The sequence below is a fragment of the Mustela nivalis genome (assembly GCF_964662115.1).
Source record: "Mustela nivalis genome assembly, chromosome: 13".
NCBI lineage: Eukaryota > Metazoa > Chordata > Mammalia > Carnivora > Mustelidae > Mustela > Mustela nivalis.
The window spans coordinates 58,706,176-58,722,563 of NC_139032.1; the positions used below are offsets into that span (position 1 = coordinate 58,706,176).

A 16,388-nucleotide genomic window follows, 5' to 3' on the forward strand; every position below is an offset into this window, starting at 1 on the left:
AAGACATAGTTGGACTCTGTGCTCAACAGGGAAAGGAAAATTCACACCAGAGTGGGACAGAAAATACTGGGTTTGAAATAGTGGGACAGGAATAGACAGAGAGACTATTTAAGGGCCCACACAGGCAGTGACCCATGACCACGTTTCTGCCCAGTGTGGACAGGAAGGTGCTCTAGGGCTGAAGGGGGTAGCTGGCCATGTCTCAGACAGGAGAAGCCTAGGACACCCAAGCAAGACAAGCAGGGAGCATTTGTTTTCATCAGGAAATTTTGATTCTCAGGAAAATATAGACCTCCAGTTACCTCAAGGAAAAAGAGACATTCAGAGTTCAGTCCCTCACAGAATCCTTGTCACTTTTTGGGTCTCTAGTGACTGAGATCCTCACACATTACACTTCTGGACCCCTTCCCAGGTGTTCAGTGAACTGGTTCTGCCTTTTGGTTTTATCATTTAACTACTCTGCAGTCAGCCACCTTGCCCCAACTTCTTCTGGTCCCATGGTACTTCTGCTCTGCTCTCCCCCATAGATCCATCCTCTAACTCTCCAGACTATAGGGCCAGACTGTTTACCTAATATGTAAGACTTACTGAGGGCAGGAAAATGAAGCTTAAACCCAGATACCAGCTATGAGTGCTCCTGGGCTAAGATCTTCCACATGCATTTGTAGGATCTGGCTTACTTGCCCTCGAAGGAAATACTCTACATGGAATCTACATGATCCCAATTCCTCTGAGTCTCAGAGGAAGGAAAGGGCCAACTTCATTCTCATCTCCAGTCTCAGACCTGCCGCTAAGAAAAACAACATTGAAAGATCTGCCATTTTACTCCAACGCAGACAGTTTGGGGTATTGTTGTGTCATGAGGTTTTGCCCCACACTGCCTTTCATGCCTTCTTTGCACAGAAGGATCTTGGATCTTCATGTAACTCAAAAGAACACTAAGTTGTTTATCCCAAAACAGTGAAACAACTGCTCACAAGGGTGAATTCAGATGTGCCTAGAAGGGAACCAGAAAATCACTACTTGTTTTTTTAGTAGATCACCCATTTGATCCCCTCAAGTCCCACCCTCCCAGGTTTTAAGGTTCATCATTTTTACAACTTGGGTCCAGTAATAGCCAAAGTTCTCCATTATGTATGTAATTCTATTTTCTGGTGATCATTCTTCACGTATCTCTTCTATGGGGATACATTCTCTGGAGATTCATGGATGAGAGAGCCAAGAGCACAGAACTACAGGGATATTTGTCCTCCAGATATCACTGGGTAAAGCATTTCTGACTCACCAGGTCCCTCACAGCAGCCTTTACATCCTTGTTCCTCAGGCTGTAGATGATGGGGTTGAGCATGGGGGTCACCACCCCATAGAAGAGGGAGGTGAGCTTGTCTGAAACATCCTGCTTGTCTGCCCCCAAGGGGTCCTTGGATTTGGGCTTCCCATACATGAAGAGGATGGTCCCATAGAAGACGACCACCACTGCAAAATGGGCAGAGCAGGTGGAGAAGGCCTTTTTCCTCCCCTCAGCTGAGGGGATCCTCAGGATGGTGGCGAGGATGAATATATAAGAGACAAAGATGAACAGAACTGGGACCCCTAGAAAAATCACATTTGTTACTCCCATACTAATCACATTGATGGAGATGTCAGCACAGGCCAACTTAAGGACAGCCAGGATCTCGCAGGTAAAATGGTTGATGATGTTGTTCCCACAGAAGGGAAGCCTCATTGCAAGGGATGTTTGAACCATAGAGGCAGCACTTCCAGCTGCCCAGGAGCCAGCTGCCATGGGCACATAGGCAGCCTTGCTCATGACCACGGGATACCTAAGGGGGTTACAGATGGCCACATAGCGATCAAATGCCATCATGCCCAGAAGCACACACTCTGTGGCTCCCATGGCAAAGGAGAGAAACATCTGCATGACACAGGCTGAGAAGGAGACGGTTTTCCTGGGGGTCAGGAAGCTGTCGAGAATGAGGGGGACTGAGGAGGTCGTGTAGCAGATGTCCAGAAAGGAGAGGTTCCCCAGGAAGAAGTACATGGGTGTGTGCAGACGGGAGTCAAGGACAGTCACCAAGATGAGGATCCCATTGCCCAGCAGGATGACCAGGTACATCAGGAGGATGAGCACAAAGAATGTTTTCTCCAGCTTTGGGTGGGCTGAGAGGCCCAGGAGAATAAATTCAGTCACAGAGACGGTCTGGTTGGCATTTTCCATGACATGTCTCCTCTTTCAACAGAGGAAACCACTCAGAGATCCAAACTCAATATTCTTTGCCTTGCTTAGGTCCAGGGCATCTGGTCTGGAGTTCTGGTTAGGCTGAGTGATTAGGAAATAGTCTTGAAAGTCCACAGTTTCTATTTCTTTCAAGAAAAAGAAGCAATAAAATCAGAAATTACTTTGGAGCCATAGGACTTCAAATTTGTAATATTTAAAATGATGATTCTGATAATTTAATAAATTTGATCAGGGATAAGACATATAACAGATTCATTTTTACGGTTCTATGTCCATATGGCAATTCATCTCATTCAACTTCAATCAGAAAAGTGACTTTACGTTTCCTTCATGTTCTCCAACTTCGTGCCAGTTACTAGTGAAATGATTAGTTGTGACTGCATATTTTCTCTCTTCTCTCCAGAGATCTCTTAGATCTCTTAATCTAAGAGAAAACAAACTCCTGTTGTTCCCAAGATTTCCTTTCTCATGGGTGTCACCTGCTCCAGGGCTTTCCATCCATCTGTATTTCCATCCATCCATCTATCCACCCATCCATTCATCCAATAGTGTCTGACCATCCTTCCACTAAAATATTTGTTGATCACCTAGTATGTGGGGATGACAGTCCCTATGAGAGACAGGGGTGCCCCATAGACCAGACTTAAGTATACTCACAACTTAGCAGGAAAGGGAAGCAGAAGGATTCAAGAGAGGCTAAAATATCTGAAAGGGCATCCATGGTATTGATGGGACTAGAGTTATGGAAGGCTCCTTTGATGATATGGAATCCAGCTGGGCTTTCAAGGACAAAAAGAGACTGGGCATGCAGAGGTGGAAAGGGAGGTAGTGTGTGTTTGGTGTGAGGGGGTCTCTAGAGTAACTTCATCCTCTGGAAATGCTGGTATGCCCCAAATAGTTTGAACCCTATGTTCCACGAAAATAGAGGACTGGCTCTAAAAATGCACAGTGGATCACAGCTTCTGGAAATCTAGTTCTCTTAGATAACTAAAGCAGTGCTTTTTTTCTTATTTTACTGGGTCGCCCTCCCTCTGGATGAGCACCTTTATAGGAATCAATGAACATTAGTAGTCCTTGAGCCTTTTGACTCAGCTGCTAGGTATGTCACCTGGGTGCCATAGTATTCTAGTATTCTGTCACTGATTATGCTCCCCAAGTAATCTAGTCCAACCCTCTCTCCCATTCTAGGTCATTTTCTGCACTGCACTGATGCATGGCTTTCAGTTTCAGTTTGGTATCTTTTAAAAACAAAGAGCTCACTATATTCCCAAACAGCATACTGCATTATTTGCAGAGTGCTAGCGTATTAGAAAACGTTTCTTCACATTGAACCAAGCAGGGGGCTTTCTAAGAGTTCCTTACTCATATGATGATAGTCAGATTCCTTCTGGAAATGCTTGAATCTGTGGAAAGTGATCAGGTCTGTAAGGCAAAGATTTAGGCTGTATTCTTTTTAACCTTCTAACCTGCTGTGTAGACTTCTGTACTTCCTTCCCTCTCTTACATTCTCAGCTTACCCTATTCTGTATTGGGATTATAAGAAATCAAGGATGTTCAAACTATATAGGAAAGGTGTTTTTTTTTAGGAAAGAACTTTCATTTTATTAAATTTAGAACCCTCAAACATAAAGCAGAGCTGCTCTTGTTGAAGTGGGGAAGGAGAATTGGAAAAGTCTGGGCTCCTCAGCCAGGGAGGCTCCTTCAGGGCACTGCAGGCAATTTAAATGGCGCCCTCTGGAGCCCAACTCTGGGACAACTCAAGCCTTTCCATGGCTACTATGTGAATGATGCTCCCTGGAGTTATACAAGAAGGGGCTCTGAAACCATGGGCCCATCTCATTTCTGAGGGTGCCTCTAAAGTTAGATGACTCCATTAAATGAGACTGAAAAGTTTCATAGGCTTCTTCATAGGTTTTTCTGATGCAGGAAGAAGTGGTTTGTGTTGCCCTCGGTCTTTGTAAGACTACTGAAATTGCTTTACCTCTTCCCTTGTCAAGTCGCAACCCCTTTGAAAAATCAAGTCAGAGACTGGAAATTTTACTGTGCTAATAAAAGGCTGAGGATCACTCTGATAAGGACTCTCACTTACCTTTATCAGAACCTACTGAGAGGGGTGCCTGGGTGGTTCAGTCATTAAGTGTCTGCCTTTGGCTCAGGTGATTGAGTCCTGCATTGGGCACCCCACTCAGGGGGAAGCCTGTTTCTCCCTATCCTACTCCTCCTGCTTGTATACCCTCTCTTGCTGTGTCTCTCTCTGTCAAATAAATAAATAAAATCTTATATATAAAAAAAAAAGGAACCTCCTGGGAAAGTGTCCCTACAGTTTGGGAATAGTGCATGGGCCAGAAATAACAACAATAGTTTGAAAGGCCCAGGCTGAGATGCCCACCTCTGATTTAAAGAAGGGGTGAAAAACAGTTCTTCCCACCTGTCTTGATAGTGTATTGTAGGCAAAATCTCCAAAGGAACAACCAGAAGGCAACTTGAAATCAGTGCAGTAATTGGGACTGTTGTGCTCCCTGACGTGATTAAAAGTTTGGAAATGCAATCATACAAAGTAAGAAAACTTTTTATACTTCTGGGACAAAATCCCCAGGATCTAATCATGCTGAAAACACTCTGAGAAGTCTTCTTTTTCTCTTTCATTCATTCTTGCTGGAACTTTCCATTCTTAATCCACTGAAGGACATCAAGGGAAGTTTTTCTATGTCCTGCTTGAATTTCTACAAACTTCAAAATGCTTAATATTCTTGAGAAGAGGATCCAGAGAGATATGAATTATTTACAAGAATTCTATCTTCATGGTATTATAGAACCAACAACTGTGGGCACAGTGCTTCTAAGTCAAGTGCTCAAGGCATGGCTGTGGACACTTGGGGGGAACGTCCATCTAGAGCCCTGAGGAGACTTTAAGGAGCAGGAGATTTCTGGCCAGGACTTGAACATTGGGGGAGAATTTACACACGAAGAGATAGGAAAGAGGTGGGAGAAAGGGAAAACTATCCTGGCGACAGACCTTGGCAGGTCTTCGGCTTGAGTATGGTGAAAAAATAATGAATACTGTTATGCTGAAAATAAATAAAAAATAAATTAAAAAAATAAAAATAAAAAAAATAAGAAGTCAATAAGTCATTGTAGACATGCTCATTTACACTGAAGATGTGAGCTGGAATGAAGATGTAACCACAACATTCCTTCCACAATAATTTTACAAGGAACTCACAGTAACTAAACAGTAAGTCAACAAATATATGATGAAATCATGACCAAGAACCATCCTGGGAAACCAGACCCTAGCATCAGATCAGAAGGAAGAAGGAATCCTCGGCCCTCAAATGAGCTGCATATGAGAGGGAATTTTCACTATCATTTAGAGCAAAGAAACGGTGACAAATACAATAACAAGCTCCTAAAAGAATACACCTTCCTATTGTGTTGAAGCTGCTAGGAAGTCCATTAGACCAATTTGTGCCTTGCCAATACCAGTCATTATAACTAGTCCATACATTTAGGCAGACTGATAGAAAGTTGTTCATTTTGGGGGGGGGGGGTAAAATTTACTTACAGTCAAGTGTAGACATCTTAAGCAGATCATCCAGTGAGTTTTGACAGATGTGCACACCCATGCAACCCAAATCCAGTCCAGTTAGAGAATATTTCCAACATTGCAGTGGGTTTCGTATGCGCCTTCCCAGTCCATCCCCAATACCACCCTGCCGAGAGCAATCTCCATTGTTCTGATATGTTTCACCTTTTTAGAAACATCATATAAATAGAATCATGCAGTAAGTATTCTTTTGTCGAAGTCTTTATTCAGAATAATGTTTCTGAGATTCATCCATGTTGTTAAATGATTCAGTGATTTATCCTTTTTTATTACTGAGTAGTATCCTATTAATATGACCATCCCAGTTTGTTTATCTTTCCTCCTTGTTGATGAGCATCTGGGCTGTTTCCAGTTTGGGCTGTTAAGAATAGTCATTTTTAACATTCTCATACAGTGGGGTGCCCTGGGTGGCTCAGTCAATTAAGTGTCTGATTCTTGATCTCAGCTCAGGTCTTGATCTCAGGGTTGTGAATTTGAGCCCCAAATTGGGCCCCATACTGGGAATGGAGCCACTTACAAAAACAAACCAACCATTCTCATATAAGTCTTATTTTTTTTTAATTTAAATTCAAGTCAATTAATATATAGTGTAGTATTGGTTTTGGGAGTAGAATTTAGAGATTCATCGCATATGTATAATACCTAGGGTTCATCCCGAGTGCCCTCTTTATTATTTTTTAATTATGTTCACTTAATACATCATTAGTTTTTGATGTAGAGTTCAATGACTCATTAGTTGCATATAACCCCAGTGCTCATCACAACATGTGCCCTCCTTAATACCTGTTATGCGGTTACCCCATCCCCCCACCCCCTCCCTTCTGTAACCCTCAGTTTGTTTCCCAGAGTCCAGAGTTTCTTATGGTTTGTCTCCCTCTCTGATTTTTTTCCCATTCAGTTTTCCCTCCATTCACCTGTGGTCCTCCGCGTTATTCCTTATGCCCCACATGTGAGTAAAACCATATGATAATTGTCTTTCTCTGCTTGACTTATTTCACTTAGCATAATCCCCGCCAATTCCATCCATATCAATGCAAATGGTAGGGATTCATCCTTTTCAATGGCTGAGTAATCTTCCATCGTAGATATACATGTATATCCCCTCCACATCTTCTTTATCCATTCATCTGTTGAAGGACATCTTGGCTCCTTCCACAGTTTGGCTATTGTGGACATTGCTGCTATGAACATTGGGGTACATACGCTCCTTCTTTTCACTACGTCTGTATCTTTGGAATAAATACCTAGTAGTACAATTGCTGGGTTGTAGGGTAGCTCTATTTTTAACAACTTGAGGAACCTCCATACTGTTTTCCAGAGTGACAAGTGCCCTCTTTAATACCCATCACCCATTTAGCCCATTCTCCCACCCACCTCCCCTTCAGCAACCCTCAGTTTGTTTCCTAGAGTTCAGCATCTCTTATGGTTTGCCTTCCTCTCAATTTTCATCTTATTTTCTTTTTCCTTCCCTTCCCCTGTGTTCATCTGTTTTGTTTCTTAAATTCCACATATGAATGAAATCATATGACATTTGTCTTTTTCTGACTGATTTATTTCACTTAGCATCATATCCTCTAGATTCATCGACATCATTGCAAATGACAAGACTTCATTCTTCTTGATAGCTGAGTAATGTTCCATTGTATATATATATATATATATATATATATATATATATATATATATATATATACCATATCTTCCATTCATCTATTGATGGACATCTGGGCTCTTCCCATATTTTGGCTATTATGGACATTGTTGCTATAAACATTGGGGCGCATTACCCCCTTTGAATTGCTATGTTTGTATCCTTCAGATAAATACCAAGTAGTGCAATTGCTGGGTCATAGGGCAGCTCTTTCCCAAACTTTTTGAGCTATCTCCAAACTGCTTTCCAGAGTGGTTGTACTATGTTGCATTCCCATCAACACAATAACATGGTTTCCCTTTCCCTGCATCCTTGCCAACATCTGTTGTTTCCTGAGTTGTTAATTTCAGATATTCTGACTGATATGAGGTGGTATTTCATTGTGGTTTTGATTTGTATTTCCCTGATGCTGAGTGATGTTAAGCAATTTTTCATGTGTTTGTTGGCCATTTGTATGTCTTCCTTGGAGAAATGTCTGTTCATGTCATCTGCCCACTTCTTGACTGGATTATTTGGTTTTGGGGTATTGAGTTTGAGAAGTTCTTCAGAGATTTAATATACTAGCCCTTTATTTGATAAGACATTTGCAAATACCTTCTCTCACTCTGTAGGTTGCTTTTCAGTTTTGTTGACTGCTGTGCAAAGCTTTTTTATCTTGATAAAGTCCCAATAGTTCATTTTTGCTTTTGTTTCCCTTGGCTTTGGAGATGTGTCTGGCAAGAAATTGCCGTAGGCAAGGTCAAAGAGGTTGCTGGGTGTGTTCTCCTCTAGGATTTTGATGTATTCCTGTCTCACATTTAGGTCTTTCATCCATTTTGAGTTTATTTTTGTTGCCCAACCTGATAGTTTCTGTATTTTAATCAGTATGTTTAATCGATTAATGTAATAATTGATTAGTTGGATTTAGATTTATTCATTTCTTTTTTTTTCCCTTCTTACCATAACTATTTTTTTATTAATTTTTTATTTTTTATAAACATATATTTTTATCCCCAGGGGTACAGGTCTGTGAATCACCAGGTTTACACACTTCACAGCACTCACCAAAGCACATACCCTCCCCAATGTCCATAATCCCACCCCCTTCTCCCAAACCCCCTCCCCCGAGCAACCCTCAGTTTGTTTTGTGAGATTAAGAGTCACTTATGGTTTGTCTCCTTCCCAATCCCATCTTGTTTCATTTATTCTTCTCCTACATTTTTAAAGTAATTATTGTTATGGTATATGCTTACTATTGTTTTATTGTTTTCTATTTATCTCATCATTTTTTTTCCCTCCGTTTTTCCTTTCCTTCAATCTCTTGGGTTAATTAATCGTTCTTAGAATGGATTCGATTTTAATTTATCTATTGGCTTTTTGGCTGTATCTCTTTGCCTTATTTTTCAGTGGCTGCTCTAGAGATTACTGCATTCATCTGAATCCTTTAGCTGTCTCAAAATTATTAGTCAAATAAGAATATATAAATCAATCAGGAAAACAAATTAATAAATCAATCCCAGTGACAGACTACTTCTACCAGAATATTCTAGGTACTTGCTATTCAAGGTGTAGTCTAAGACTAGTAGCGAATCACTTGGGATTGTGTTAGAACTGCAGAATCTCTAGTCCCACTCCAGATTTACTAAACCATAATATGCATTTTAACAGAATCCCCAGATGATTCACATGCACATTAAAGTTTAAGAAGGTCTGTCCTCAGTAATTAATTGACATGCTGCAGTAACACAGTGCAAATATTAGACACATGAGGCTCCCTATTTGATGACATCTATCACTTCTTGGAATCCACCAAACCATGATGGTCTTCAGTCAACTTGCATAGTTTTGTTTGCTCCTGTTGTGAGTACTATCCCCAGATGACCATAACCACACCACCAATCTTCTGTTGTATTATCAGTTCCTTGGCTTTCTGGGTTATTCTGAAATCTGATGCTTACCAAGCCCCTCTAAAATGGAAAATGCACAATGCTTTTGCTCCATGCAATGCCACATTTATTTTATTTTATTTTTTTGTGAAGTGTTGTCTTCTATCTCCATAGCTGTGTTGTGCTGACAATGGAATAACTTCTGGACTGAAATGATAGCTCTCTCAAAAGCCAGACAACCTGATTCCGAATTTCTTGGGATATGGCCCTACTGTTGGATACATAGCAGTCATAGGTTGAGTTTCCCAGGTAACAGACTCAGGAATTCAATGCATGCATTTTGTTTATTTTTAATTTTTTTTTTATTTATTTGACACAGAGAGAGAGCACAAGCAGGCTGAGAGGTGGGGGGGCAGGTTCCCTACTGAGCAGAAAGTCCAATGCGGGGCTCAATCTCAGCACCCTGAGATCCTGACCTGAGCTGAAGGCAGAGGCTCAACCCACTGAGCCACCTAGGCACCCCTCAACACATGTATTTTAGTGGGACACAGACATTTAGTCCATAGCAGCCCTCATTGTGTAAAAGCAGCCCTATCTCCTCCTGATGACTAGCATCAGTTATATATAATTAGGATAACTCCTTTTCTTGCTGGCTGGTCTCTTGGCATAAGAAGTTCAACCTGACTCGGGGATAGCCACAGCTTTAAGTTTAGTAGAAAAAACAAAATGGAAATTTCTTATAGAAATTTGGGGCACCTGGGTGGCTCGGTGGGTTAAGCCGCTGCCTTCAGCTCAGGTCATGGTCTCAGGGTCCTGGGATTGAGTCCCACATCGGAATCTCTGCTCAGCAGGGTGCCTGCTTCCTCCTCTCTCTCTGCCTGCCTCTCTGCCTACTTGTGATCTCTCTCTGTCAAATTAACAAATGGAATCTTTAAAATATATATATATTAAAAAAAAAGAAATTTGTCCTTATAGGGGCGCCTGGGTGGCTCAGTGGGTTAAGCCGCTGCCTTCGGCTCAGGTCATGATCTCAGGGTCCTGGGATCGAGTCCCGCATCGGGCTCTCTGCTCAGCAGGGAGCCTGCTTCCTCCTCTCCTCTCTCTGCCTGCCTCTCTGCCTACTTGTGATCTCTCTCTGTCAAATAAATAAATAAAAAATCTTAAAAAAAAAAAAGAAATTTGTCTTTATATTTATGGTCGATTGGCTTTCAAAAAGGGGCGAAGGCAATTGAGGGGGGCAGACGGGGAGGTAGTCTTTTCAGCAAATGCTCTGAAACAATTGAATATTCATATGTAAAAAATAAATAAGACACCTATTTCACACCGTACAAAAGGTTATTTCAAAAGAGATCACAGACCTAAATGTAAAACTTAACAATTATACAACTTCTAGAAGAAAACATGAGAGAAAATCTTTGTGACCTTGGGTTAAGTAAAAGTTTCTTAATAAGACACCAAAATTTATTTTTAAAAATTGATTATTGTACTATAAAATTTAAAACTTTTGTTTCTCAAATGACACCATAAAAATGAAAAGACAAAGTTGGGTGAGCCTGGTGGTGGGTATTATGGAGGGTATGTATTGCATGGAGCACTGGGTGTGGTGCATAAACAATTAATTCTGGTACACTGAAAAGAAATTTAAAAAATAAAAAATTATAAAAAAAGAAAAGACAAAAAGGACTGAAAATACTCACAAATTATATATATGATAAAGGACTTATGTCCAGATTACATAAAAAACTCATACATAGGACTAGGGGTGCCTGAGTGGCTCACATGGGTAAGTTCCCAACTCTTGATTTCAGCTCGGGTCATGATCTCAGGATCCTGGGATTGAGACCTGCATCAGGCTCCATTCTAAGTGGGAAGTGTGCTTGAGGATTCTCTTTCTTCCTCTCCCTCTCCCCCTTCCCTCTGCCCCACTCACATGCTCTCTCTCTCAAACAAATATTAAAAAAACAAAAAACAAAAAACTCCTACATATGATTCAATAATAAAAAGACAAATAGCCCAATTTAAAGTATCTTCACCAAAAAGGTATGTGAATGACTAATAAGCACATGAAAATATGCTCAACATTAGTGCCCATCAGGAAAATACAAATTAAGACTACACTGAAATACTACTGCACATCCACTACAAGAGCTACATTGAAAAGACTTTTAACACCAAGTGTTGGTAAGGACAGAGAGAAACTGGACATGTCATACATTGTGGTAATTTAAAATGATACAGCCACTTTGGAAAATAGTTTAACAATTTCTTAGAATTAAACACATTTGTACCATATGACCCACCAATTCCAAACAAAGTTGTGTACTTGAACATTCATAGTAGCATCATTATTCATGAGGGCCAAAAACTGGAAAAATCCAGATGTCCATCAATGACTAAATATACACAATGTGGCAGATCCATAGAATACTTGTTTGAGAGACTACTGATATGTGTTATAGCTGGATGAGTCTCAAAAACATGGTAAATGAAAGATGCCAGACACAAAATCTACATATTGTATGACTCCAATTATCTAAATTTCTAGAAAAGGCAAATCTTTCTAGAAATGAGTTGGTTAGTGGGTACCTGGGGCTGGATTTGGGGACTGACTACAAATGGGCACAAGAGAAGTTTTTGAAATGATATAAATGTTCTAAAATTTGTTTGTAGTGATAATTGCAAGACTGTATAGATTGATCAAAAAATCACTGAACTGTGTAAGTGCTGTGTAGCACTCAGTTAAGTGCTACAAATATCTTGAAATATCATATTTCAAGTAGTAAATGATGAAAATTGATAATGAAGCTTTTTCTTTGTCCCCTGGTGGAAGCAACCCTCCATTAGGAACTAGGATCCTTAGACCTATAAAGCCCGGCATTACAGTGACTGAAAGCTCAAATTCCCCCAGGAGCTCACTGGAGGAGATGTAACCAGAGCTATTCTTGCTACCACTCTTGATTCCTGGACGGTATATTTTTCCTGTTGGGAAAACAGTACCATAAAACAGTCATTGATTTAGGGTTCATACTGCATTCTGGAGGGTTGCATCCCATTCTTGAAGAGTATTCTCTCTAAGCTGGTGCCTTAGCTGTGCTTTCAAAAGACCATTATGTCTTTCTCTTGGGCCAGCTACTTCTGGATGGTGCAGTATATGGAAGGATCAGTGGATCCCATAATCATGATCTCAGAGCTATACCAACTTTGCTAAGTGAATCTTGGCCCAAAGAGATATTATGCAGGATCTTTTGTCATTAAATCAGATCCTCTGTGAGTTTTCACATGGTGATGTTGGCTGATGCCCTACAGAGAGGAAAGGTAACCCATACTCAGAAGAGATGTTAATTTAATTTAATTATATTTTATTTTATCTTTAAAGATTTTATTTATTTATTTGACAGACAGAGATCACAAGGAGGCAGAGAGGCAGGCAGAGAGAGAGGGGGAAGCAGACTCCCCGCTGAGCAGAGAGTCCGATGTGGGGCTCGATCCCAGGATCCTGAGATCATGACCTGAGCTGAAGGCAGAGGCTTAACCCACTGAGCCACCCAGGCGCCCCGAGGTGTTAATTTTAATCAAGGTGAATCATTGCCCTTTCAGAATGGAAATGACCTAATGCAATCAGCTTACCAAGTGGTTGACTAGTCTCTTCAAATGAAGGTTGGTCGCTGTTGCTGGCAGTTTGAACAGTCTACTGATGCAGTAGCCACATCAGCCTTTGTGAATGAGACCCTGCTGTTTAGCAAATAGCCTCCCGCCATCATGGCTGCTCAGTTCATTGTGCCAATGGAAGGAGTTGGATGACATCAGCTCCTTAAGAGCCTGTGTTCTGTTTGGTTGTTGAACCTATTGGGGAAGAAGGAGGCTCTGAAGATGCTCCTAGCAATGAACAGCTAAAGAGGTGAGAGAAACCTCAGCTTCAAACACTGAAATACTGCTGTAAGACAGAGTGGGACTCTCCCACCAGAGAATAGAACCAGAGATCCAAGGAAATTCTCAGGTGGGCATCACCTCAGATTTAGTACTCCCACTTCATTGTATGGAAGAACATACTGGAAATTCTTCCAGAGCATACACTCTTGGTCTCTCAGCTCCATGTGGGAGGGCAGGGATTTGAACCCAGAACTTCTGAACATGTTCCAAATTTACAGGTGATAGGATCCACAAAGGGAAAAGCCACTGTAGCAGGAAGGTAGTAATTGATGACAAGAAGCATTACATATGGAGCTAACAACAACTGTTTTAAAACTGAGTTCTTGAAGATTTCTGCTGTGGCTTGTAGCCTGGCGCTCTTTGCACAAGGCACACTATAGAGACTATCCGCTTTATACAAGGTGGCAATCATATTAGATAAAACTTTTGTTGCTCTCTTTCAAAGAAAGTAACTTAATCTAGACTAGGGAAGATGGAATCTAGTGCAAAGATAGAGGAGTGTTCTTTAGAAGCAAAAGTGTAGGAATATGGATCAGGCCTATGAAAAATTGGAAACCAAGAACTGGGGACATATGAGGATGCTCTCATCATCTTTGCTCTTTGGCTGTTCTTTTTTATTTTTTCCTCTTTGCAAACTTGTTTTCTCTTTACCACCCCAATACACGTGGGCAAACACAATTACCTCAAAACTCCTAAGTATGTGTGTTATGGATCCAGTGACCTGCTCCCTGGTTATCAACAACAATCCCCAAAACCTTGCAGGAAGAATCTGGTTGGCTTAGGCAGAGTCAGTGTCACACAGCACAGACATGAGTACCTCATCTATGTGGATAAGGAAGAGGGGTGACCGGGAAAAATGCCCAGAGAAATGGGATTGTTGGCTCATAAGTTAGAAAGCCAAACAAAAACGTGCTATAAAAATAAATTAGAATTGATTCAGTTAAGTGTGGAATTGAACTCTCTCTTCAAATGTCATAAGGCTTCCACAAAGGAGTTATTTAACAAATTTTAATAATAATAATAATGTTCATTTATCAATTTGGAAGATATTCTTTGCTAGCCTTTGTGCATTTTATATTTTTGCATGTGTGTATGCATATGCTTTATTTTAAGTTAATCCTCACAATAACTCCATGGGGTTGGCTTAATTATCTCCATTTTGCAAATTAGAAAACTACAAATCTACAAGATTAAGTCACCTTTTTTTTGTTTTGTTTTGTTTTAATGTACCTGATATTAACACAGGCAGAGGCACCTCCCCATCAGTCAGGCTCCAAAATCCATGTTCTTAACCACAAGGGTAATTACAGGTAGATTTTTAACAACTGGTGCCTGTGTCCAGTCCAAATCCTGAAGAGAGAGAGGAAACTGAGTTTGACCACTGTGGTCTGGATGATTGCAAACATTTTCTAGGGAAATAAAGGAACTCAGAATATAAACTTTGCAGTGTAGTAATAATGAACTAGAGAGTTTTAGAAATTTTATTCTTGGCCTACAATATCTGGAGTTTGATTGGTGTTGACACAAAGTTCCCCTTCATAAGTTTGGGCAGGAATAGATGTGCTTTATGTACAGTAAAAGAAGATGGAGGTTCCCAAAATTGGTTCTAAGATATTAAGCAGGAAATAATCAAACAGCAACCCTCTGGGCTCCTTGCAGGGCGAAACAGTGTCATTTGGGATGTCTTGGTGTTGGTGATTTTCCAAAATGGCAGGTTGGTTTTCATTTTGGACACCAATGAAGAAGTGACTTTTCCTCACTGCCACCCTCTTCCCCATTGCACAGTAGAGCAGAAACAACATAATGGCACATATAACATGCAGCTGGCCTGCACAGGAACAAGGAAAGTGTGTTTTTCTTTTGAAATTTTACTTTTTACTTGTTTTTTCATAATAAAAATAAAACTTAATAGTCACTTATTCTAATTTCTAGGTGATTTAGCACAACCCCTTCTTTATTCTAAAGACTTGATGTTCCTTTATCAGTCATTCGGGAAAGCCCCATCCTGATGTGCATCATTTGGGGAGTTTTATGATGGAACTGATGTGTAGGACTATCAAACAAATCCATACATATGAAGTAGCCATTTCCTAGGGGACCTGTGTGCACAGAATCACAGGATATGCTGCTTTCTTCCACTCACTGGGCAAAGCATTTCTGATTCACCAGGGTCTTCACAGCAGTCTTCACATCCTTGTTTCTGAGGCTGTAGATGATGGGGTTGAGCATGGGGGTCAGCACCCCATAGAAGAGGGAGATGAGCTTGTCTGAAACATCCTGCTTGTCTGCCCCCAGGGGGTCCTTAGATTTGGGCTTCGCATACATGAAAAGAATAGTCCCATAGAAGATGACCACCACAGTGAGGTGGGCAGAGCATGTAGAGAAGGCCTTTCTCCTCCCCTCAGCTGAGGGGATCTTCAGGATGGTGGTGAGAATGAAGATGTAGGAGACAAAGATGAACAGAACTGGGACCCCCAGGAAGATCACATTGGCCACTGCCATACTGATCACATTGATGGAGATGTCAGCACAGGCCAACTTCAGGACAGCCAGGATCTCACAGGTGAAGTGGTTGATGACATTGTCCCCACAGAAGGGCAATTGTACTGCAAGGGAGATCTGCACCAAGGAATTGACTCCACCAGCCACCCAGGAGCTGGCCGCCATGGGCACATAGGTGGCCTTGCTCATGACCATGGGGTATCTGAGGGGGTTACAGATGGCCACATAGCGATCAAATGCCATCATGCCCAGAAGCACACACTCTGTGGCTCCCATGGCAAAGGAGAGAAACATCTGCCCAGTGCAGGCTGAGAAGGAGATGGTTTTCCTGGGAGTGAGGAAGCCATCCAGGACTAGAGGGATGGAAGAGGTTGTGTAGCAGATGTCCAGGAAGGAGAGGTTCCCCAGGAAGAAGTACATGGGCGTGTGTAGGCGGGAGTCAAGGGCAGTCACCAGGATGAGGACTCCATTGCCCAGCAGGATCACCAGGTACATGGACAGGATGAGCACAAAGAATGTTTTTTCAAGCTTTGGCTGATCTGAGAGCCCCAACAAGACAAATCCTGCCAGAACAGATTTGTTGGCCACTTCCAT

At 41.3% G+C, this 16,388-nt stretch overlaps 2 protein-coding genes across 2 annotated transcripts; both read right to left on the bottom strand.

Moving 5' to 3' along the window:
• Positions 1–1,258: 1,258 nt before the first annotated feature.
• On the bottom strand, positions 1,259–2,218 carry LOC309846101 (olfactory receptor 13C7; the record flags this gene model as incomplete). The annotated part of the gene is made up of 1 exon (XM_082694805.1): positions 1,259–2,218. The coding sequence occupies one exon, from the start codon at positions 2,216–2,218 to the stop codon at positions 1,259–1,261; it is 960 nt and encodes a 319-aa protein (XP_082550931.1).
• A 13,213-nt stretch (positions 2,219–15,431) lies between these two features.
• On the bottom strand, positions 15,432–16,388 carry LOC309846103 (olfactory receptor 13C7-like; the record flags this gene model as incomplete). Its single annotated transcript, XM_082694807.1, has 1 exon — positions 15,432–16,388. One exon carries the CDS (start codon positions 16,386–16,388, stop codon positions 15,432–15,434), a length of 957 nt encoding a protein of 318 aa, XP_082550933.1.